This window comes from Enoplosus armatus, chromosome 19, assembly GCF_043641665.1.
Source record: "Enoplosus armatus isolate fEnoArm2 chromosome 19, fEnoArm2.hap1, whole genome shotgun sequence".
NCBI classification, from domain to species: domain Eukaryota; kingdom Metazoa; phylum Chordata; class Actinopteri; order Centrarchiformes; family Enoplosidae; genus Enoplosus; species Enoplosus armatus.
The window spans coordinates 8,794,006-8,819,027 of record NC_092198.1 but is presented as its reverse complement, the minus strand read 5'-3'; the positions used below and the strand labels follow the sequence as shown (position 1 = coordinate 8,819,027).

The 25,022-nt window shown below is 42.6% G+C and overlaps 1 protein-coding gene across 1 annotated transcript in view; it reads left to right on the top strand.

Annotated features, from left to right (window-relative positions):
* Nucleotides 1-5,438: 5,438 nt before the first annotated feature.
* LOC139302197 (MAM domain-containing glycosylphosphatidylinositol anchor protein 2-like) overlaps nucleotides 5,439-25,022 on the top strand; it is a 154,264-nt gene continuing 134,680 nt past the window's right edge. The window contains exon 1 of the mRNA XM_070925817.1: nucleotides 5,439-5,511. Within this exon, the coding sequence (XP_070781918.1) occupies nucleotides 5,439-5,511 (73 nt within the window). The remainder of the gene's footprint in view (nucleotides 5,512-25,022) is intronic.

Sequence of the window (25,022 nt, the reverse complement as noted above, 5' to 3'; positions counted from 1 at the left end):
CATAATCTTCTAATATGAAACAAATCTCAGTTGATTGTATATGATGTCAAGTATCTGGCCATTTAATTGGCAAAGTAGCTTCATACAGCCTAATTAGCATGTCTGTTAACTCTGTGCTGTCTCACCAAAACAGCCGTGACAGAATCAATCTGAGTAGGGACGAATCACTCGAGAGCACAGCTGATCAATAGGCCGATAGGAAGTTGTCCTGTGTTAAAGTGGACGGCTGCAGTATAGCTAGATTAAGGGAGACATAACATCACAGTATAGACGGATGAATTAATTGATTTGTGGAGGGGGCCATAAGAAGTCCCCTTCTTCAAAGCAAATTTAAAAAGGAAATATTTTTGATTTACAAGCGGGTTTAGGCTACCTTTGAGCACTGTGCACCTTTCTTACACAGTGGGTGGCAAGTTTTTCAAAGCTTTAAATGTGCAGGTATCTTCAGGCCACTTCAATGAATTCATTGACAGCTCAAACTCTGTGGAGACCAACCCTTATATCTCACCAGGGACCATCACAAAGGGCTGCGGTCTCTGGATTCTGACGGCATCTTGATACCAGCTGCCGTGAACTGCTGCACCTCATTGTGAAAACTAGCTCTTTTCACCCCAGTTATGTGTGTAAATACTGCAGACAGGCTTCCTGCTGCCGTGAATACTGAGTCTGTCCAAGTGCCACTACCCAGGGAAAACGGGGGGTGTCTGAGGGAACATTTGTAGAATAGAAACACACGTCATGCCTGTCAGGACTTCCTTTTGTTTTCATAGTCAGGCTAAGGCCTGCCTCTCAGCGTGAGATCCTACACTAGTCCATGTTAAAAGCTGAAGATGATGCTTAACTAAGCAGAAAACTAAAAAACACTGGATCTAAATGGAGTCGATGCAAGAGCATTAAGAACAGATGCCCTCTAGATTAACCTATGAGAAAGTTACTTGTTGCCTTCTCGGAGAATCAACGTTGAAAGAGTGCATTAATTCATCAGTGCTAAGATTTTTTTATTGGAATAAGGATTTCACTCAGCCGTTGCACCTTTTTTAAACTGCAGCCTGGTAGAGAGACATGAGTGTTCTTGTTGGATGCATTTTCACCCGCCATCTCTTTCCCTCCAGCTGGACTCGGATAAGCCACATGCAAGGCATTACCGCACTGTAAACGAATCACGACACGCAGGAACTAAATCATCTGCCCACTTTTAAATTTCTAAAATCTTTCTGCCAGCTCGGAGGTGACCTATTTTCTAAGTGAAACATTCGTCAACAGTGGCACACGGGGGAATGCTTGGTTGTGTCCTGTGAGTGTGTATACTGTAGCTAATATGTGTGCGGGGGTGGCTGGAAGTCAGGCATGTGCAATTTTTGAATGACTGCCAAAAATGCATATACCATACCCCCATGGGTTCAGAGGAAAAGGTAATTGCAGTTTGTTGGAACCATTTGAAGTCTTTTAAATACAGATGCTTAGGCCTTTGTCATCACGATCTCACTTTCCCCCAGGGTGTGCCGAATGTCTTGTTCACCAGATAGAAGTTTAAAGTAATCATTCACTTCAAATGCCATGCTTGAACACTGATGCTGACAATTTAAATGAAGCAACCATAACCGGACAAAAAAAAGGGCATTGCTTTGAGCTGCAGTAGTCAGTGCAACAGTTTCCACAGGTGGCCACTGGCTGACTTTTAAGCCATCGAGATGGAAAAATACATGTTGTTCCATTTGAGATTTGCTCATGTGTTATGCCAACCAGAGCAGAATATTGTCAGAGTACCAAAGCCATAACCCTCTCATGTTCTTTCTCACACACTCGCACATGCACAAACACGAACACACACTCCTCTGTGGCTGACCCTAGCCTTGTATTTTACTTTGACATCATCTGGGTCTGCTGTGTTTGAAGATGAATGCGAAGTCCAGGGAGGCTTCCCCAAATGCCAAATTGTCTTGTTTCATACCGTATCCAACACCTCGTGCACTGTAGGACTGAATGAGTTTAGTGAAATGTCATACAGCTCCAATAGTAGTGAGGGCATATTATATTTATAAACCCCCTCATGATGCTACATGGAGACACTGTACTCACAATGGGCTTCTTAATCGCATTCCCTCCAGTGTCAGTGCACTGTAGTAGCATTAGACATCTCGGATAAAAAGGGTTGCATTATATTCCACCAGGGGAAGGAGAAGACGGAGAGATGAGCTGAGAGCAGACTTATCCACAATACAGACAGATGGGGAGTTAAAGTCTAATCTATCCTGGTGGTCTCCCGCTCCAGTCCATATTGGATGGGTTATGCAAAGGTGCAGTAATAAACAAAATGATTAGCAGCAAGCAGGTGGGAGAGAAGCGACAATACACACACATCACCATATGACAAAACACACATATTTGTATTCTTGTCAGGACATTTAACTAACTTCTGTTCATGTCCAAACTGCTTAACCGTCACCAAACAGGTAAGTGTTAGGTTGTCAGGACAAAGTATTTTTTTTGTCTTGAAAAATGTCCGTATGTCTGTCAGGGAGTTGAAGTAGGTAGGATAATGTCAAGAACTTTCACATAAAGTGAGCCAGCAAGTTGTCTCAAGAAAATCCAAACTCAAGTGGGCACTCAATATTAAATGACTTGGAGGAATGGTGATTTTTATTTATTTATCTGCAGATGAAAGGACCACTTTTCGTACACTTGTAGACACATATATACTCTCACAGAGAGGGAGTGGCAAGACAGAGAGCAAGAGATGGTTAAACATCCTGAATTAAAGAGATGATAAAGTTATAGAGCTCTCCACTCCACACACCTTGAAATAAAACAAAGCCAGTTATTGGCAGAAAATAAGATCTGAATCATTAAAAAAAAATTACAGTTGCTATCTTCACCGCTCCACCACTCCAGCATTCAAGGGCACGACACTAATGACAGCATAAAACGAATGGACAAGATTAATCATTTAGATTCTAAAATTAAATTTAGAATAGCCTATATCAAATATTAACTCCACTATATTCATTTTACTCCTCTGCTCCACTATGAGCTCCTCATCTGAGGACCAGATACTGACAGCTCAGCTGAATAACAATGATGGACATCTCATGAGGCAGTGAAATACTCATGATGTCATCTTTATTTCGATTTCAGACAGTGAGCATGTGCAATCAAAATTATTGCCTGGTCGCAAACTGGGCATAACCCCCAATGACTGCATGATTATGGATTCATTTAATTGAGTCCTGTAGAGGGCGCCAAATCAGCCACTGGTGCTCCAGCAGTCACTTCCCCAGCTGATCCCCAGCTGCCTTTGAAGATAGGACAGTGTCTGTGCTTCACATAGTATTTTCGTTTTCTGTTAAAACATGAAATAGCTATTTTCTACTTGATTGAAAGGAACACTCAACAGTAGATAAATTACTTGTCAAGACAATGTTACAGTTTTGAGGAGAAGTTAATCTGATGCTGGACTCTGCCAAGCCGTCTACTTCGACTTGAGTGACAAAATATCAGAAAACAATCCAGCTAGAAATTTGAATATAGTGTCACTTGTAAGCTTTTTATGCTTTTAATGCTTAAAATGTATTCTGCATGTACTGAATTAACACTGAGTTACTTTCCACCAAACTACAAGACCTTAAAAGACAATTGTTTGGTATCACGGGGAAACTGTGATGAATCAAAGCTGTGAGCTTTTTGGTGTTTTATGCTGTACGTTTTATCAGTAGTCAAACTGTGGCTTTTGACATTCATCCCCATTTCTCTCCTTTGGGGGAAATATTATACTAATTAATACCATTTAATTTAAATTGTGTTGCTAGGAAACAGCTATAGTCCAACTGTCGGGATTTATATAACCGAACAATTAAACAGGAAATACAATAGAGTGGAGCCATTTACAGTATCATGCTTATGTTACTTTGAAATGGTCCATATGACCATTAGTGGGTACTGTACCTGGAGGACAATGGTGGGGTGAAACCTGTGGTCATCATAGTCCTTCTTACACATTTTAATTGGGATATTAACTGAATATGGCAAAATTGAGAATAATTAAATGGATTTTGTCTTTTTGCTGGAGCCCCCTGGAACTGCCAGGGGGACCCCTGAGGGTCTACTGGGACCCCACTTGGGAACCACTTAGCTGTATTTCTTCAAAACTTTAAAAGTCATGTATTGCTAAAAAGTTGCCACAAACATGTTGGCCTGTGGCAGCAGCAGCAGCAGCAGCAGTGGTGTGTGCTTGGATAGACTTAACATAGACATCTCACTGTTGCAAGCCAAAGAAATCTGATGTAGCAGATGAATGCTACATGACAGACATGTCACCCTCCCTGTCTGATAAAGGAGGCATGGTGAAACATGAGCAGACAGGTGTGTTTGGTGTTGATTGCAAAGGTCTGTAGAAGTTAGATCTCCTGAATTCCAATGCCCCCCCCCCCCCCCCCCCCCCTCTCTCTCTCAGCATCCAGCAGCTGCGCCTCTCATGCCTTTCCTGACGCTGAGCGAAGCCTCCCATACAGATGAGCGCTGGAAGCCACGCACCTCTTGACGTAGCCACAGACCGGTTGCGGTGCCACTCGGTCTCCGTAGCACGTATTGCGCAACGTGACTGATGCTCAACTGGCTCCACGGCGGGCACATCCGGCTCCCACCGTCGCGTGAATTCATTAGAAAAGTGGTCTCATAACGCCGAGACAACAGCAGGCATCGCCGAGGAGCTGTAGAGAAGCCATCCGCCGCTCCTCACCGGACTGGACCCTCCCCTTGTCATTGCCAGCGGGAGAGATGAGGCGAGCGCGCGGCGTCGGGGTGCAGTCGTGATGTGACTGTGTGAGCGCACGAGCTTCCACAACAGCAGTTTGACGACTTTACCGCCCAGAAGGTGAAGACGGTGTGTGAGTGTTTTTGCTTCTTGTGGAGCAGAGGTGATGGCTTCGTTTGACAGCATGCAGCCAACGCAGCCGCAGCAGCATCCGCGGAGCGAGCCGTGACCACCGCTGGAATTGAGGAGCTATGTCCGTGGGTACCGAGCCTCCGTCCGCCTGTAGTCGACAGCATCAGTGTGCCCCCTCGGTTTGGTGCATCGGGGGTCTTCGCTAAAGTCCAGGGACGCACGGCATCAGTGGAGCGCACCTACCTGGAGCAGAGGAGAGGTTGCTGTTTGTTATTAGGCCGGGCTTTCTGCAGCCCACTCCCCGCGCCTGCCTGCTTCCCCGCATCCTCCGCGGCGCCTCTGTGCCGCGAGCGCTCCGCGTTTTGACTACATGGCAGCGAGCATCAAAACCATCACTACCTGAGTCCGTTTGCCTCCTGCGGCCATAAATACCTTCACAGCGTATTACTGAGACTAAATTAATCGACGTGTGCTGTGTCTATGCACCTCAGTTACACCGCCCCGGAAAGGACTTCTTGCCATTGAGAGCTGGATATGCAGAGATTAACGTGAAAGGATGGATCTAATTATCTGTGTTTTGGGGCTGCTGGCGCTGGTCCTGGAGGGCATCCGTTGCCAAGGAGTGTACGGTGAGTGTATGCAATTTTGCTCCAGCTGAAACCAAGCCGTGATCATGACCTTGTAAAACAGTGGTCGCTCATAAATCGCCACCTTTTAGACTCACAAGATCCCTTAATAATAATCATAAGAAGAAGAAGAAAAAGCATGCAACATCAACTCCCGTAAGGGTGACAAACCAGGTCTGAGTGTCATGTTTGAGTGAGAGGCTCCAAATGTTCCCAGCAACCCTGAGGTTATACAGCAAATCGCATGTGTAGCCAATCAAGCACAGCCCCCTTTTCTCATCCAATCCATCACTCATGGTGGTCGGTGAGCAGGCTAAATTTAGTCGGGCACATTCATAGATTATTACACTGGAACCTGGTAGATTCGTCTTGAAGCCTGTAGCCTCTCCGACCGGTCACCTACAAAGATGTAATTTGTTAATTATTATTCAAAAGGTCGAGGTGGCACTTGTCTTACATTAGGCCAAATGTATTTTTGAATGTCATCATAAGGACTATAATCTGTTGAGCAGTGGCATTTAGTATGCACAGTCATGAATTATTCTCATGGGTGGTGGATCTGTCTTCCTCTTCCTTGTGTCTGTCTGTCTGTCTGTCTGTCTCTCCCTCCCATGCACATACATTTAACAATGAGCACACATTTCTGTCTCTTACCCTGTCTGCTTGTGCAACCAGTGGCACAGATGATGTCTCATATGAGTCGTCATCCTCACAGCAGCGGCGGCAGCAGCAGCAGCACTGTAGGGGAAATAATGATTCATGTGCACTAACATTGGGACATGGAGGAAACCTTGAGGTGCACAGCCCTGACCTGTTGGCAATGACAGTGGCTCTGACCAAAGCAGAGGCCGTGCAGGGAGAATGTGAGGTCAAGTGGAGATGTGGGATGGTGTGTTTCAGAGGCCGTTGCCAAGCACTAAAAAATATCTTTGTCGCCATGGTATGTGTGTGCGTGTGTGTGTGCGCAGAGATGATGTTGCAATGAAAGGTTACTGTGAGCATGACAGGAACAGTCATGGTGCTGCTCCTGACCAATGATGCGCCAGAATTTTATCTATTCTTTTTCTCCAGAGGGAGGAGGAGAATAAGATAATAAATCACGGCACATGTCTGGGCAGCTGTAGCATGACTGCTCATATATGTGCACAGTTACTCATATTACCACATTTCTCCTTCGAACACCTGTTGCAGAGATATTTCTCAGTCAAACGTGTCTAAAGATGCGTAGCACACTCACAGATTCTACCTCATCTGCCAAACTCTAAGCACTCACTGAGCAGTGTAAGATTTGGACATAGTTGTTGTTGTTTGGAGTTAGTGAATTCCTCCAGTTACGCTTTAAGCTTGAGGGCAAAACCTCTCATCAAACATTGATGTCTCAAGAAATCATTGCCTTTACTTGATTCGATATCCGTATCTACTGAATTGATCTCTCAAAAATATACATATATTCAGTGCAGACAGGCGTGATGCTAACCATCAAAACTGAACACATGAATGTCAGATCAAAGCAGGCGGATCCTTGGTGTGAGCAAGCTGTCCATGCTACTGCGTGTGCGTGCAGATGAGGATGCAAGCTCATTAGAAGCAATCATATCCCATAATGCTCAATGTGGTGTTGCCATAGAGGTATATGTATGGACTAGTAGGCTTATAGCAGCAGCAACTGTGGCAGAAGAGACAGGGAGATGTAGCAGATGGGATTGTTTGAGCAATTAACTGTCTGTGTTTGTGCGTTTGCATGTATGTTGTGCAGCCTGAAAATTCCCTTGAGCGCAGTCAGCCCCCTTTTTTCCTGTCACCACTGTGTTCAACCTATTCTACAGTAAGTGTGCTTGAGTAAGGATTTACATATGTCCTGTTTTCTTGCTGCCGCTGCTGCTGAATATTCTGGTACTGCAACAGGAAAAGGGCTTAGATAGATAGATAGATAGATAGATAGATAGATACACGTTTATGGAGTCTTGTATATCACAGTCCTGTGTATGCCTGCATCTCCAGGGAGGTGGTCTGAATGGAAATCTATTGGCAAGGTTCAAAAGTCAACATTTATTATTGATAGTGGCAAAACATTAGCATGCATGTTGTGTTGCCTCCCACTGTATTCACTGAAGGTTTTGACACGTGAAGGAGGGGAGGGAGGGTCAGTGAAATGGAGGATTGTGAACCACAGGTGAAAGGCAGTGGGTGTGTGACTGAATAAATCGAGGGCTGTGAGAGGATAACACATAATGGTGCCAGTAACTTTGAAATGGTAGACTTTCACAGCAGGTTTTGTAGAGGGCTAGCTCTGAATTCTTTGCTGTGGTAATATCTTTGACATCGGGGTATCATATAGTTCTGGATATTCTTATTTCTTTCCACAGTGAAACTACTACACTGCTTTTATTTTTTACCACCAGATTCCATCATTTCCTCTTTTTTTATGTTCGAAGCATCAGCTATCACCCTCATTTCCCAGATTTCCAAATTGACCCAAAAGCAGATGAATGGGACAGTTTGCAAAAATGAGACTTTCAACGGTTATTTTTATCCTCAAGCATCGGTTTACATCATTGCTGCCGACTAAATTGTGGAATCATGATGTAGTAATGAAGAAATCACATACTAGTGCGTTAAGTGGTGCTGCCAGAGTCATTAAAGAGGATTGATGAAGGCTAGTCATCCCTCCATGACTCCAGGCCACAGAGAGAAAATGAGAGACACCACAAAAGTACAACATCTGCTCCACTCTTTCTCTCTCCTGCTCTTTTCCCCATTTTTTCCTCCTCCCTCTTCCTCCCTCGTGGCGTGCCTCTTTTTCTCATCACTTTCACCACACACACACACACACACACACACACCCACCCTTCTCTAGGAGATTGCTCTATTATCTCGACCTCTGTCCATCTCTGTGTTGCTCTCTAGAGCTGCAATAGGCCAGTAGCTGCTCTTCCATCAGAGCAATTGGAAGTACCTACAAACCTACTAAATATTCTCAATTGGCGTTTATCTCTACCGTTGCTGACAACCAAACTGCTCTAAATAATAATATCAAACGGCTACAATGGAACATGACTCTTATGATAGCTTGGAAATGTTTTTCTGCTTGTTACTTTATCTGGCGATGTACCGCCTTCAGTATGTTCTCTTTGCATCAAAGTCAGTCGACGACAACCTCCATGGGATGTGCAGATGTTCCTGATCTCGTTTTGTGTTATGCTACTGAAGAGAAAAAGTTCCTACTGCTTTTTCTCCCATCCCACTTCTCTCCCTCTCTCTCGCTCTCTTTCTGTCTCTCGCTCCCTCTCGTTTGCATTGAAGTCCAACCAATTGCTGGGGTTTCTTTTCATGAGCCCCGGTTCAGACGCTTTGGCTTCTAAGCTATGCAAATGCATTCTGCCAGTGAAACTAAAGCCGTCTTTGTTGGTTCTCAGAGGCCTCCTCCACAGAGTCCTTCATCATTCCCTTGGATCGGGACCCTCACATTTCCCACCGTAATGAGACCACGGATAACTCTATCTCTTCTCCTCCCTCCCACTCTCAGTCCTCATCTCCCTCTCTGTCTCTCTCCTCTGCCTGTCTCTCCCTCCATTCCCCCGGGGGAACAGCGGATGGACGTCTACAGTATATGCGCTTCCATCAGTGGCAAATGAGGATATACAGCTGGGTACGGCACAGAAGAAGTCATTTGTTGCAGTAGAACAGTGTGAGGTGCACATTGGGGATTACTAACGCACCCCTGGGTGGGGCTTCAGATAGCACCAACTTAATCATACCGAATGTCAGTTCTCTTTGGACCAAGTCCTCTGAGACTGGCGCTGAATATACACTGCAGAGACAATGTTTGAACTTAAAGTCTGAAGCTCTCCTGCTGTGCTCAGTATTCACTGGATAATCTTTGACAGTTTTACTTTAATACTCCAATACAATGCGATTAAGGCGAAACAGCTGTTTTTCAGCGCAGTGAATTTTGGAAACCAGACGTCAAACACTATCCAAGTTCAAGTTAAAGGGGCACTCCACCAATATAGTCTGGCCCATCCATTAAATTGGGGGACTTGTGAGAGACAGATATAATAAAAAAAAAGGTCAAAATTGAAACAACAGAGTCCAGGATGTCCTGACTTTTAATTCTCATATGGGTCAAGCTCCCTAATGCAACCAATAGCATCATTTCATTTGACCCTTCTTTCCTGATACAAGTCTTTCTAACTTCATGCTCCCAGTTTGTAATGCTGGCTCTCTGTTATAAAATTGTAATCTCAAAGTCAAAACCGAGATAATTCTGATGACGTCATCAGGGTTATATCTTTCACTTCACAGGAGAAATTATAGAACTTTATAATGTTTACTTAGAAGCATGTCTCATTTTACACATATGAGTCATACATCTCACATGTACAGTCAGTGAAGTCTCTGTGACTTCCTGTCCATGCAAGGCGTGTGTCTGTGTCGCCGGGTGACTCTCTCCACTGGAAGGATGCCACTCTCAGTTTTGCCCTCTCTCTGCCCCCTTTAGCTATTTTGAAAGATGTGGCTGAGTGTAGTTTGGCAGTAGGCAAAAATGGAGCTGTAAGCTTTAGCAGGGATTTTAACAGCATTGTCAACTACTACAATGTCCTCTGCACAGAAAGTAAGCAATTACATCTCTTTTTTCTTATGCGTTGTTCAAAGCAAAGTTGGAGTCGTGACCAGCTGCGGTGAATGGAATACATTTTACAAAATGGATGCTCACAGAGTGTAATATTTTTCTTGATGATTTGTGTTCAAAACAAAAAAAAAAGAAAGTATAATGTAGCTTTGGCTACTTTGCACACATCATGAACAGCCGTAATACTTTCTTCCCTCTATACTGTGAGGATTTGGGTGAGTTCAGGAACACAATTTACCTCTGGATCATTCAAGGCCAAATCCCCACCGCGGACCAAAGAAGCTTATTGTAACCTGGCTGGCTGCTTCGACTGTTAAGCCCACATCCCCAAACCCTGAGCTACTTGTCCTGCTCTGTACAGTGCTGAGGACAGAAAGCTGCTGCTAATGATCTTGTAGTCATTCATTCATTAAGTCCTGTTCTGGTGCATGACTAGACCAGCCTTGTGCCCCGGTTTATTTAGAATCAAAAGTAATTCTGTACTTGTAATGAAGTCTGGTGTGGCTTCTGACCTGCAGAGAAGCCCTGTACTGAACCAGAACGGATATTTTTTCCCTTTGTCTCCTGACGTTCTAATGAAGTGGCCATTTATCATCTGAATCATTAAAAACAAGATTTGAATCTTAAATGTCAACCTTGGTCCTGCTAATATTACCTAGTACAACAGTGTAGTAAGGCTTTTATCTGTAGTGTTTTAATTTCATGTAGTAGTGTTAATTTCCTCATGTTGACAGGCACATGGTCACTCCATGGGACTCCAATAAATTACAGCTACAATATCTTGGTTTAAGAAGCCAAAGCAGTCAATAGTGCTGGCGTAGTTGTAGTATGACTCATGTAGTTGTAGTATGACTCATGGCAGGTGTAGATCCTTGGGATAAGACTCCCTTTCCCTTTCCATACCCTTCTGGTCTTTAGAAATTAAACATAAGGGCAAAAAACATTTACACTGTGGAACTGTAATAGCAACACAGTAGCCTAATGTTTTTCCTGAAGATGATGGAATGCTAGTCTGGCTAACTTTGACCATCATAAAGACTACTGTTATGGTTGAGAGATGAAATGTCACTAACAACGGCGTCCTGCTGGCCTAGGGGTTTAGGCAACTCATGGTTCAAGTCTAGCCAGGGACCTTTTTAGCACGTTTTGCTCCCACATCTCTCCCTCTCCATCATTTCCTGTCTGCTCTATCCTACGCACTATCCTAATAAATAAAACAAAAGCGAAGAAAATTGTCAAAAAATGTCATGTCAACATCAGTTGCTCATGTAAGACTGTAGTTCACAGCCGCAACATTAGCATAATGGCATGTGTCCCATATTGAACAGGTGGTGATTTACATCCACTGTTTGTTCTGTCTCTGGGCTTGAGACCTACATGACTCTATATAAGGAACACTGAATCTTATTTTTCAAATTAGTTTCAGTTTTCTTACAAATAGGTGAGGGAGAGCTGATGTTTTACATTAAATTCAAAATGGCTGAAGATGAGTCATGGAGAACATGTGCAATGGATTAGCACTTTATTAATGAAATGTTCCCAAATTAGACCTCCTCCCAGGACAGACCGAGTTTGAGTGACATCTCTGTCACCCTTTCATTGATTTTGTTGTACCGGTTGGGGCGGGACAACTTACCCTGTCATGATTCTTGTTACTGCGTAGAGTTCGGTGAAATGATGTTATTCCCAGCAGAGCTCCACCCAATGCACCTGGCCAGGTCTAATTAGCCAGAGTAATTAAAAACACCTGTGTGGGTGTAAACTACCCAGTAGCTACAGCTGTCAGATAAATGTAGCGGAGAAAAGTACAATATTTTCCTCTAAAATGTAGTGAAGTAGAAGCATAAAGCAGCATAAAATGAAATCACTCAATTACCTCAAAACAGTACTTAAGTACAGTACTTGATTAAATGCACTTTTGTTTCATTTCGCCACTAAATTCATGCACCTTTGTGTGGTTGACATACAGTTTCTGAGGTAAAGATTTTGGCGGATAATTAAAACTGTAATTAAAACAACAGAGTTGTTAGGCTTAAGCATGATCCCCTCGTATGAGCCAGAGCTCTGCTTTGTGCTTTAGTTTAAGAGTTTTACATTTTCTGCTCAATTTATAACCATTATCTCACAGTTAAGTCATACATTCATTAGCATCTCATCATACATGCGCTGTTGGTTTGCTGAAATGCCACTTACTGGATGTTTTTGGTTTATCCTACTGCCTCCTCACCCTCCGTTTTTTTTCTAATAGCAGACATTCACGCTTTCATTATACCGCCATGCCTCTTACATGCTTTACAGTTTGGCCAGCTTTTAAATACTGTATGCTGTATGGGAGTGGGTAAACAAGACTGAATGCAGAGAGCGAGGCATGCTGCCGTACATGCTGCATGCTGATAAGAGCAGACCAAAATCCCTTTAGCCAGGTTTATGATTTGTGCATAAAGAGAAGAAACAGGTACAGTTATGCATTTAGAGAGGCTGAGAGAGAGTGAGGCTAATGTCCTTTTACCTGGTTTATAGCTAATGTAATGACATGTTAATTCATGTATGATATAACTGTGTGTTAAAATTCATTTTGTACATTGTAGATTCATAAGGTGTTAAATCATTACATGAACTTTGTCATTTATTGATATTAAGCTAGCATTATATAATCCATTAATTCATGCATTAGCTGTTGTTGAGTCATGCATTAGTTTTGCATTTAAAAACATCAATTGTATGCCCTCAACAGATTGTTCTTCACCAACAGCAGGATTAGCTGCTAAGATAGATCTTTTTTAGTGTGGTGTGTTTCCGTATCTCGAGTTATCATTTCCATGATTGGCACCACTTCAAATCACAGAGAATTATACATGCTAGCCAGCTTCAAAGTGACGCAAATGATAAAAGGGGCTCATTGAATATGAATGTCTCCTCCTGTCTTCCCTTACGCATTTCAGTCAATGGAATTGTCTTTGTTAAGCCAAACTGGCAGGACCCGCATTTGCACACATAAAGTACAAATCACTCAGCAATCCCAATAGGTAGCTGACAAGAGCAACAGGGCGCCTTTTAGCAGTACCATGGAGGAAATAAAGCAAAAAGCAAGCCAGGAGGGGATTGGTACGTTGTGGCACCCACAAGAGGCTAATGCCAACCTTCAACTATGTCACTTCAGCCCACACAGGCATCCTAAGTGCTGCTCCTGTGAAGTGATGTCTGTTGTCATGGTGACAGTATGTGAGCCTGGCATTGCACATCCTCTGACTTCCCTGTTGCCTCCCTCACTTGCTCCTCCCTTCCCTCCCTCCCTCGCTGCCTACCCACTCGCTCATTCTCTCCTTCCCCTCACATGCCAGGAAATCAATCGCTGAAACAAATGTGAAGTGATTGCAGAAACGAAAGCTCCTCGCAGCAGCCTTACAATTGTGCACGAGAGCAGATGAGATTGCTGTGAGGGCGGGGGTTGAGGGGTGGTGGTTGGGGGTGTAGAAGGTTTTTGGGGGTGTGTGTCTCCTCAAAAATCACCACCATTTCACTGCTGTGAGGCAACTGCAGGAAAGGGCCTACTTATCTTTGCAGCGAGTAATGCTTAAGCGTCTCTGACAAGCAGGAACAGTGGCGAAGTAAATGTGTTGACAATGACGCCTTCAGTAGTCCCCAGCTTCAAAACTAATGCCAGACAGCAGGGGAGCTGCACATAGAGACACCACTGCATAAGACTACCATCATATCCATACCCCCCAACCCTGCCCATCCTCGCAAATGCAAAAAAAAACCCCAGCTCATATCCATGCTGTATTTTTCCCTCCTCTTCTCTCAAATCTAGTCATTCCCCTACTGGCAAAAGGAGACTGAGACTGTGGAGTTGTGCTGTGGCTCTGCAGAGGCACTGTGAAATTTCAACACGGATGAACATGCAGTTTGTGTGTGTGTGTGTGGGAGCATGTGTGCTCGTTTTCTGTGTGCGTGTGTGCTTTTTCATCTATCTAGGGCAATACTTTGCTGAGATATTAATTTAGCAACGTGATGTGTGTGCGTTCACACATCAGCCCTTCTGAGCAAGACTCATCACGGATGCTCAACGTGCCTTAAAGTGCCTGCGAACATGTGATGCAGTCATTACGTGCGCCTTTACACTTGCGTTTACACTCCTTAAACCTCCTACCCTTTTTAAAGGGATATCTAACTGTCTGCTGAGCCCTTTTTTGTATTATTTGGCTTTCTGTGTATCCCTCAATAGTCTCTAAAAACCTTATTCTTCTAACAGAAATTCACAATGTAAAAGCTAATCTCTTTAGCGTCATGCTCTCTTCATCTCTCCGCCAGACACAGTATATCCCAGAGGCTGTTACACCCATGGGGATAACCTCAAGCCGTGTTCTGTCAGTTAATGGCTTCCTATGGCAAAGCAAGCAGTTATCTGGAGTAGGAAAAGCACTTCTCCACTGAGATTTCACTCAGTGGAGAAAGAAACATCAGAGCGAGATTTAATGCAGATGTTGGAGTTCTCGCCCAGTTCTGATTGTCTGCCGTCTCCCTTTGTGTCTTTATTGAGGCTGCTGCACCAAAAGCTTTTAAAAACTGTTTAACTCGTGCTGTGTTGCCTCACAGTCAATTCATGCTTTGGCCTTCAGTTATTAGCAATCCAATCTGCCACATGATGACCTAGTCTATACGTGTCTGCACAGCATGAGGTGTGTTTCCTTCCGGAGAGCCTCTCCCTTGTCAGCCCACGTTCTGCGCCTTCAATGAAATCCTCACTTGATTTGGTTCACTGTCCCCCGGCCTCAGCAAAGGCTCGCATCAACTATTCATGGCACAGGTTTCTTTTTCTTTGAGTCACTTTTATTTTTTCTATCCAGGTGGGTTTTTTTTTTTTATTTGATGGGCATATCAATCATTGCAATGACTTACTTACAGTAACATGAGTGCCACCAAATTAAGACTTTGCATATTAACGCATCTCAAATTACTGATTAATTCAAAATTGCTGTTGCATGGTGAAATTGTATTATCCTCAGCATGCGTTCTGGTAGAAAATTGGATGCTTTTCCTTAATGAATTTTCAGTTGATCATATCTTATCATACTGTGTGTGATGCAGTGAGTTAATATGTCATGATATATATACATTGAAAATCAGTTAAAAGAGTGATACGACACCTTTTGCAATGTGCCCAAAAGAAGGACTTGAAGAACAGAAAACTCACATAAATATACTTGTGCATACAGAGAGACACACACTTCTTACTCCTCTTTCATGTCAGTTAGATGCGTTTCATCTGAAGATGACTGAAGCCTGAAGGAGGCCTCCTCAAATGCCACATTCACAGCTTGGGCTGACCTCCTGCCCTTTTTCATTATTTCTGCTTCTCCCCGTTTCCCTCCATTTTATGTCCCTGTGCCCTTACATTGCCTTTTCCCTTGCACGCAATATTAATACTCCTTCGGTTCTGGGTGTGTACCAAAATGCCTCAAAGAGTGGCGTCATCTCTGAGCAGTTAAGACATCTTAATAATAAGGAATGGGCTGGTTTGACCTCTCCAGTGACCCCTTATTGGCGCGATTACCTTGAGAAAGTTGCTAAAATGTATGTTGGAGCAGAGTTTATATCCGTCTGCTCTTGAATTTTAATCAAAGGTCTCTGTGCTAAGCAGAAAAGCTACCCTGAACAGCAACTTTTTCTTGAGCCAACAGCCAGGCTGGCCATGGATTTTATCCTCCAAGCTCAATTCGGGATAAGGTTGATTGTGTGAAATTGCAGGTCAATAGTCGATCTATAGTAGATTGTTTGGGGACTGCTGTGCCAGTCCTTGGGATCTAAAGAAGAACACCAGTATTTGCTCACTGAATGCATATATTGCTTCTGTATTTTAGGGCTGTATTCTGGGTTGAGACTCGGATAAGAAAGAAGAAAATCATAGGTAGCTTCCCAAATTACTTTGTGGTAGAAATCAACAGCAGGAGACGAAGATCCTCCAATACAAGAGACTTTTATTACAAAGGACAAAAGCCACGTTGGTCTCCAAACTGAATAAATACAGAAAGTCAGATTCTTTTATACAGTTTCGTTACGAGTAAACATTGTAGCCAACACCTTCTTCTTGGATTCTTTATGGATTACACAGCGTTTCATATTCATATTCGTATTCTGTCCATAATAGGATGTTCATGTTCTGGGCTTACAGTCAATGGACTGGGTCAGGGTGACCTGACACAAAGTTATCTTGAAGTCTTCTTGGAAATAAAAAGTCTTATACTTATATGAGGTTACACTTGGTGCAGAATACAGATAATTAAACATTGATTCATATAGAAAAACACCACAACTTCTAAAACTTTACCTGGGACCATATTCCCCAAGATCTGAAGTTTGGCAAAAGCTTTTTACCAAAATTCATTTAAATACCCACCTTTAGGTTTGAATTAGTTATATTGTCGGTGTATTTACAAAATGTAGAGCCATTTCCCCTCTAGTGGCACAGGTGATTTAACACCACACAGATATCAGAGATTTATCAGCCTCAATAAGAGAGAAGTGGTGCTCTAGGCCATTTTGTCACGTTATTAAAAGAAATGACGAATCTTGTATAATTAAAAATGTACCACAAAATCGATTTCATAGTAACGTCTGGTGAAGTATGATTTCCCATTGGCCTTCAGGCCCCTGTTTTAAGGAGAGAGGAAATATTAAAGTTATTAACCTGTGTAGGTGGAAGTAAAAGAAGTCTGAATGCATTAATTCCAGGATGTTGTGTTTTAAACAAGTTTGGTTTGGTGGGTTTATGTGTTTGGTGTGCAGATGTGGCACCATGTAGTTTTTAAAGTTTGTTGGTTGGGGATATTAAACAGCTAGGAATCCCGGCTTTTGCAACAGAACAGAGGACTTCAAAACGGCTTTGAAATGCACCAATAAACCTCAACATATTAGTGGTTCCGCAGGTCCTCTTGGCTCATCAGAAGAGCCCATGCAAATCCAGTAATAGCTTCTCTGAATGCATTAATAATGCTCTCCAAAGAGGTGGAACCTGGGTGCTGTTTCCATATTGCTATCCATATTTATATCATAAGCCACATATCAACACATGCTGATAATATTCATGAATTCCGTAGCAACCGATCCAGCAGCAGAGTAGGGAAATTTGGCTGCGCCCCCTCTGCGGTGAGAGCCTCCTGCAGTGGGTGTCTTACATGTTAGTGTGTGCGTGGGTGCCCGCATGCCCGCGTGTGAATGTGTGTGTGTGTGTGTGTGTGTGTGTGTGTGTGTGTGTACATGTGTGCATTCCCCCGTGGATTTCTGTGATGCTACCGAGGTAATTGGATGTGTGACGCCCACCAAAAATCCCCTTTAGCCCTGGGCAAGCGCTCTTTCAATCCCAGCATGCCTCTGTGGAAAGCACAACCCAAAGTAAGGCTTATTCTTTCAACTGGCAAACATCAAATGGTTCCCTGTTCTCTCCATCACAGCCTCCGTCTCTCTGCTCCGCTGTAGCATCAGAGGAAAGCCCATTAACATGTAATGACATGACCGTGCACATGCTCAGCAGTCATAGGGAAACATACAGCTGGGGATACACACTCTGCTCACCACAATTTTCCCAGTTAATAACTGTTGATTTTTCAGTGGCAATTATTTTAGGAGGATTGGAGAACTGATTGTTTTCTCATGGAGCTGACACAGCTCTGGGGCAGGTGCTCAAAAGTATGAAGAGTGTTAAATGATCCCTGATGAGTGGAGATGTACCTAAACTCTGGCATAGTGTTGAATTTTACAGTCTGAATTTAATTAAGGACGGCCTGGCTGTTTGGGAATGACGAACAGCTACAGAAAATGAAAAAAAAAAAAGGCTGCAAGCTGACACAACAACATTAGCATGTAAATAACCAGGAGAATCAGCAATTAACTGATTTGTATAGTGTCACATTATCATACTAAATATTCATTTGGAGATGAGCTGCTGTGTTTGTGATGACAGATGGATAGTGGTGACATGGCAAGTTCTTATAGTTGTTTGATTATGGGGCTGCAATTACAATTATTTTCATTATCTATTAATCCGTGTGTTACATTGATTGTTTAGTCCATATAAAATGTACAATTTTGCAGAGCCATGTTAGATGTCCTCAAATCGCTTGTTTCAAAGTATTCAGTTTTAGGGCTGCAACAAATGACTTTGTTTCATTATCGATGAATCTGTCACACACTCTTTCAATAAATCGATTAATCCTTTAGTCTACAAAATGTCAGAAAAGTGTGAAAAAAAGCAGTCAATTTCCCAGAGTCCCAAGATGGCATTCTTAAATTGCTTGTTTTGTCTAACCAACAACCCAACACCCCAGTGATACTTTGCCAGCGCAATAGTTCAAAATAAAAATATATTTGATTTACAGCAACATGAAATAGATAAAAGCAGCAAATTCTCACATTTGAGAAGCTGGAGTTATATTGTTTGACATTTTTGCTTGATAAATGACTCAATGGATTATCAAAATGTATTTATTAGATTCTTTAAAATAATAGATTAAATCATGTCCCCACAGGATCAATTGTAATCACTTTGGTAATCCTCTGAATTTTCCTCTATCGGCATAATCAGGTCAAAATTCAATCCATCCTGTACTTTGCTTTATGAGTAAATACCTTCAAAACGAATGGCATTCCCATCAGTCTCAGCTGCACTTAGTGCTAATTAGCAAATGTTAGCTGAACATGGTAAACATCATACATTAGCATCAATATGTTAGCAATGTCTTTGTGCGCATTCTACTGTTAGCATGTAGCTCAAAGCACCGCTGTGACTAAGTACAGCCTCACAGAGCCACAAGCATGACGGTAGACTCTTGAGTCCTGTTGCTTCAGAAGGACTTAATTGATCAATCAATTATCAAAATATATATTTTTGAGCACCACAATATTCTACTTCTGCTCCAATCGCCATTTATTCCTTTACAAAGCAGTATGGACACGATAATACTTTTTAGATTGCTGGCTGTTTTTAAGTCACGCACGTCTTTCTTCTCCTTTGCAGTAGTTGGCATCGTTAATCCCCAGTGCAATGCAGCAATGTGTGACGTCTCTTTAGCTCACCAGGGCTACTTTTTTTTTTAACTAGAAGCCTTATTAATAATGCATGACAAAGAGGGGGTCAGAATAAGGTTTCTTCCTCAAGAGGATGCCTTGTTTAGGAAATTTGATCTTAACCGCGGGTGAGTATTAGACTTCACAGTTGTACACCTCACTGCATGCAGCCTGAATTTCACAAACACGCACTAACACAAACACAAGGACACGATGGTCCATCTTGTTCAAACTATCATGATCTGGAGCTGCTAGTGCCTGACATGTGTATGTGTCAATGTTGTATTTGTGCATGAGATTGCGTGTGTGTAGATGTGTGTCTGCAGGCATTTGTATTCGTGAGACGCTGCAGGCTCTCTCCTTCCAGTGGCCTAACCTCCCACTGAATCACACACTGCAATGGGCGCGGGCAGAAAGGGAGTGGGGAGGAAAATGATCTTCCTTTCCTTTCCTCTCCTTTCCTGTTTATCTTCTTGGATTCTTCTCTGGATATTTCCGTGACCTTGTTTTTGAAGTTGCATAATACGGTGCTGGAGGTTTGAGTGGAGGGCAAAGAGAGGCAGCGGGGGTGGAGGCAGGACACTGATCTAAACTGTGATGACAGCTTAGGCTTTCTCCCTCTCACCTCCTCTACGCTCTTGAGGGGAGGTGAGAGTGTGGCGACAGAAAGAACCCTTAAAGACAGCAGGGGATTTCGTCATTGCCACAAAAAACGGTTTACCGAGAGGGATGTGAGTGAATAAAAGAGCACTCTCTGAACCGTGCAGCTCATTCACACATACATAGAAAGGATCACACTTGCATGGGTTTGCTTTCTGTTCCTGTATGTTTTACTCCCCTGCTCACACACACTCATGCAGGGAAAACAACAGGGAGAAGGCCTCTGACTCATTTATTTCGCCATTAAGTGGCTTGTTGTACATGTTACGAGGTTATGTGCTGCGACGGAAGTGGGAGTCAGCCATGATGATAACGTCATTGAAAAGCCAAAAGGGGAAGAGCTGTGGGAATTGCTCACTGCCCTGTCTGATGACATAATATGCTAAAACTCATTAATTTATGGCATAAAATTGCATGGTCACACACAGCTCTGCTGCAGCAGTGAGCACAGTTGTAGACATTAGAGCTTTTTGAACTGGGTTTGGCTTGATATAGGAAACTTTGCATTTAGGAGTGGGCAATATGATTAAAACCCTCTATCATGGTTTATGTAATTTTAATAAATGAATATATATCATACTTTAGTACATTTTTGGGGAAAATTCAGTGACATGAGTGACATGTCTATCAAGAAGCATATCAATAAACTTTGTCAGGTATTTCATTCACTACACTGATACAAAAATCCAATAAAGCAATATGGTCCTGCTTACTGATTGGCTACATTGCCCACAATGGACTAATACACCCAGGAATGTTAAAGGGATAGCTTATTATATCGGCTTTTAATATTTATATTGTCATGTACTTTCAGCGAGGTGTTAATCCAACTCTGTAGTAGTTTTTAGGCCTTGGCTTTTGATGGTGTTGTATTAGATGATATTGCAAGGTGTTCCCGTTGTTTTGTTTGCACCATGTACATGCAGCACATGGGGTGCAAACACAGTAAAGCTCCAGAGATAGTGATGGTGATGATGTCGTGCCTCATTTCAATATGAAGAAATTTCTATATCCACGTTTGCAAATGCTGTATGCTTAATCAGAACCCTATTTAGGTTTTTCACTGCCTTTGGAGGAAAGTCATTTGGAAAATATGAAGTATGTTTTAATGGGAACTGTATACTTATATACACTATTATTAATAACGTACATTATATAGCACTTTTCAAAAACAAGTTACAAATTGATTAAAAAAAAAAACCCCAGCCATGTTTGGGTTTATATGCGCTCTTAAATTAGATCTTCCAAGGAGTCTTGTTGCATCTGAAGCTTGGATAGGTATTATATACAATAGGATTATATTGGCTTACAGCAGATGATTAATGTATTCACTCATATACAGAGCAGGAAACCAAAGAGGCTTGTTCCTTATGCATCACCGGCCCTCGCGATGTTACTGTGGATCCCTAATACACACAGGCTTTGACAGTGTCTAAAACTGACTCACAGCAGTGTCCCATGTTGCCCCTGAAGAAAAAAAAACAAATAGGTGGTGTGTCAGAAAAGATCCATCACCGAAGTCCTGTAACAGTCCGCTCTGCCTGATCCTTTCCTGCACTGTAGTGACACCTCTGGCTGATGAAGGGCACAAGATGCATTAGGCTTCCCACAGAGGGTTAAGATAAATCAGATTTACTACAGTATATTCTTTTTATTTCAGGCCTCATTGAATACTTGTAGATGACTGCCTCTGTTCATGATAATAGCGCAGTTTTGTGGGAGGCTGCGTGTAAGTCTTTGCCTAATATTTGAAAAGCTTTCTCCATATTTTCTCAGCTTGTTTTAGCCTTGTAATCCCGGCTGCCACAATGCAATGCAGACTTTGCCAGAAATCCTTAACACATAATACTCTCTGTTTTGTTCCTCGCATTTGTTTTAAGTGCTGCTCTCCTCTGATATGTGCTGCCCCCCAGATATATTGGCACTCTCAATAAAAGCTAAACTCCAAATGCTGTAAAAAGATAAAGAAGAAAATTAATGGACCGCATTCTCAACTTGAAAAAGTAAGCAGCTGTTAGTAATCTCTGGTATTCAGGAGTACACAAAGGCAATGGTTGCACATGCTGCACTGCAAGGCTTTTCAAACTTATTTAAGTCAAAACAACACCCGTCAAGATCAAGAGATCAAGCTCTTGTGTTAATATGCTAAGTGTTCTTTGTTGCTGCTGAATGGTTTTAGCCCAGATTTGCATTCATTTGCAATTCACTGCCATGTTGCATTTGATGTTTGACGTTGATTTTGCTTTTTTCTGGATGGATACTCTCTAGATGGACTATTAACGGTTCTTTTCATAGGTTTACAAGTCTTCTCAATGCACTTACATCATCAGCTGACATTACCCTATTGGTAACAGCAGTATGTCATCATGCGTGTTAATACGTGACTGCAGTGCGCTGTGAATGTTTTATCGGTTCACAGGGAATATGTTGGCAAATCTATTTACATAATGGAAGGTTTTTTAAGGTGGCAACTCCCTTTAGACAGAGGTTAACTGGTTCTATGCCTCCACCACATAGTGTATGACAAAAAAACAAGAGGACATGTACTGTTATTACATGTCAACTTTGATTTTACGTGCGCTTATTAGATCATGTAGCACTGTATATCAAAAGTGATGCATTGTGGTTGAGTTTCACAGAGCTTGGTTGCTTTTGGTATGCTGTGCAGTCACTGAATAATGAGCATGAGCTCCAACTTTGACGATGCTCGCCATGGTGTCCCATAAACAAGTCCAGGATCCAACAATGCTCTCCTCATTTGTTGGCGTCACCGCGGGGCGCCAGCTCTTTAAAGAGAATGAAATCTTTCTGCAAGATAAAGGGCACATGGAGCTCACTTAAGAGCAACCCTGCCTTGTACTTCTGCTTGTTTGCAGGCTTACAGTGCAAAAATGGGGACAGACGAAAAAAAAAAGAGCACCGCAGGACGGTAATTTTTAATGGGGGAATTTTTAGCGGCTGCACATGGTTCTCAGTAATGGATAGATAAGCTAGAAAGGTAAAAAAGTCAATTTCCTCAACAACTAGCTCCTTGGTAACATTATATGACCACTCGATTTACATACATAAAGAGAAGAAAAGAGATTCTCCGTCAGCTCTGTGTTTATCTTCCTCAGCGGTGTTCTGAATCTGGGGCTTATTTCCTCCTCCTCCTGGTTGACTTTACTTCCTATATCATTTCCTGTTTCTTCTTTTTTTTATTATCCTAAAGCCAAGGTGCACAATGTAAGCGATGGCTCCTTTGACTGGGATTCTGAGGGAAAGTATTAGCAAGCGTGGAGAGGAGAGGGGGCTCAGCAGGGAGAAGATTAAATTATCTCCTTTGAAGGTGTGCTGGTGCTTTCATGAGACAGAGGCCATTATTAATATGCAGTGACACATGCATACATCCAAAATGATCCTGGACGCTTCGTCATGGATCATAAAATTCCCCAAGGTGCCTTTCGCTCATCGCATACTGAGAGCCGCCACCACATCTTATGAATCATAGTGGTTTCGCCAGGATATATGGAAAGAGGGCAGGAGAGACAGAAAAAAGGGGAAATGGCTCTTGTGTTTTATTAGATTGCCCAGACAAAATTATATTAGTTTTGAGCAGTTTGACTCCATGGCAGGCCGCTGTGGCGCTCCGTCCACGGGTGACAGGAGGGCCAATGAACAGATTGTGGGGTTTGCATGGCTTGCAAGAAGGTTAAATGGGTCACGTAAGCTGCTGTCAGTCCGGGGCATGGTGATCTCATCTTTTGATTTGTTGCTGGCATTTAAAGTTGAACTTTTGTCTCATGCACTGTGTACTAAAATGGACTGTATACAGTATATTGCTTTTGACAGGCATTTGACTGTATAGCATGCTGTTCTCTAATTACTCTAATCATCTAAACGTAGCCAGGTTCAACCAGCTATATGGGATGATTTGCCTGTCACAGTGTGACAGTGAGATGATACTGTGCTCTCATCATCCTGAGAGCTCCATAGGCGCACCTGGATCTTCTTTACTGTACGTAGCAATACTCAATTTTTCTGATTTTTAAACTCCATTGAATAAGTTATGCCCACAGCATGCTCATTATACAACTGGATGGAGGCGTCAACAACGTCAGCCAGAGGTTTCCAAACGGTCATCAACTGTGTAATTGGAATTTCTACCCTTTTATTCCCTTACTCTGCCTTCCGCTGGTAGATAGCCCAAATGAGCTGTCATCCATGATTGATTTTCACATTTCAGGGATGCCTACTTTGACTAAGCACTGACTATTAGAGAAGCTCTGTCATGCCTGTGGCATGGAGTGGGTCGTTAAGTACGGAGCAGGAAACAGTTTGGCTCGGGCACTCTCAAGCTTAACACGCAACGTACATGCAAATATGCACACATTTAGTTCTGTGCATGGCGATGAACTGTAATGCAAGAGGTGATAAAAGCCTTTATGATCTGCAAACTAAGCTGACTGTAAAATTCTCCTGCTGGTAGTGTTGCTGTTAAGATGGCAGCTTTGAAATGGTTCATGGCAAGGCTGCGTTTGAGATATCTTTACATGGTTGCCTTGTCTCTGGATGTCACAGCATGTTACTGTAGGTCATGGCCCACTGCGGTGTAAGAAACTCAAAGTTGTAATTTCTTTGGTCGTTGGTTTGGTCTAGTGCGCATGAAATGTGCACAAATGGGGCATTTAATGCCATTTGAAAGTCTCAATGATTTTAGCTGCATCCAGGAGCGATTATAAGTAATTCTGTTAGTAACGTAGTTGGTTGTTCAGTTCCAAAATATTGAAAAACTTTATTATGCATGCAACATTGTGGGGCGCAAGCCTAATTGGTGAAGCAGAGGTTTTCCTTCCTCTGGGACTTTCCTGGGACTTTCCTTCTTGGGTAGTAGGAGTTTTTCTAGTCTATCATGAGAAGCTGGTTGGTGGGTATAGTTTCTTGGGTTCGGGTGTGATGGTCCATTCTTAGTCAAATTTCCATGGCTGCTTTTTTTTTTTATCTCATATCCTCTACTGCACGCCAGAGATCCTGGGTGCTAATCCCAAATGAGTCAATTTAGCAGCAAGATGATTAGAGCTAATCAAGAATCATGTGTTTATTCATTAATAAATGACTTATTTCTTGGGCATTTTCTCCCAGAGACCTATTCAGAAACTGGGCTTGAGGGTGGCAGATA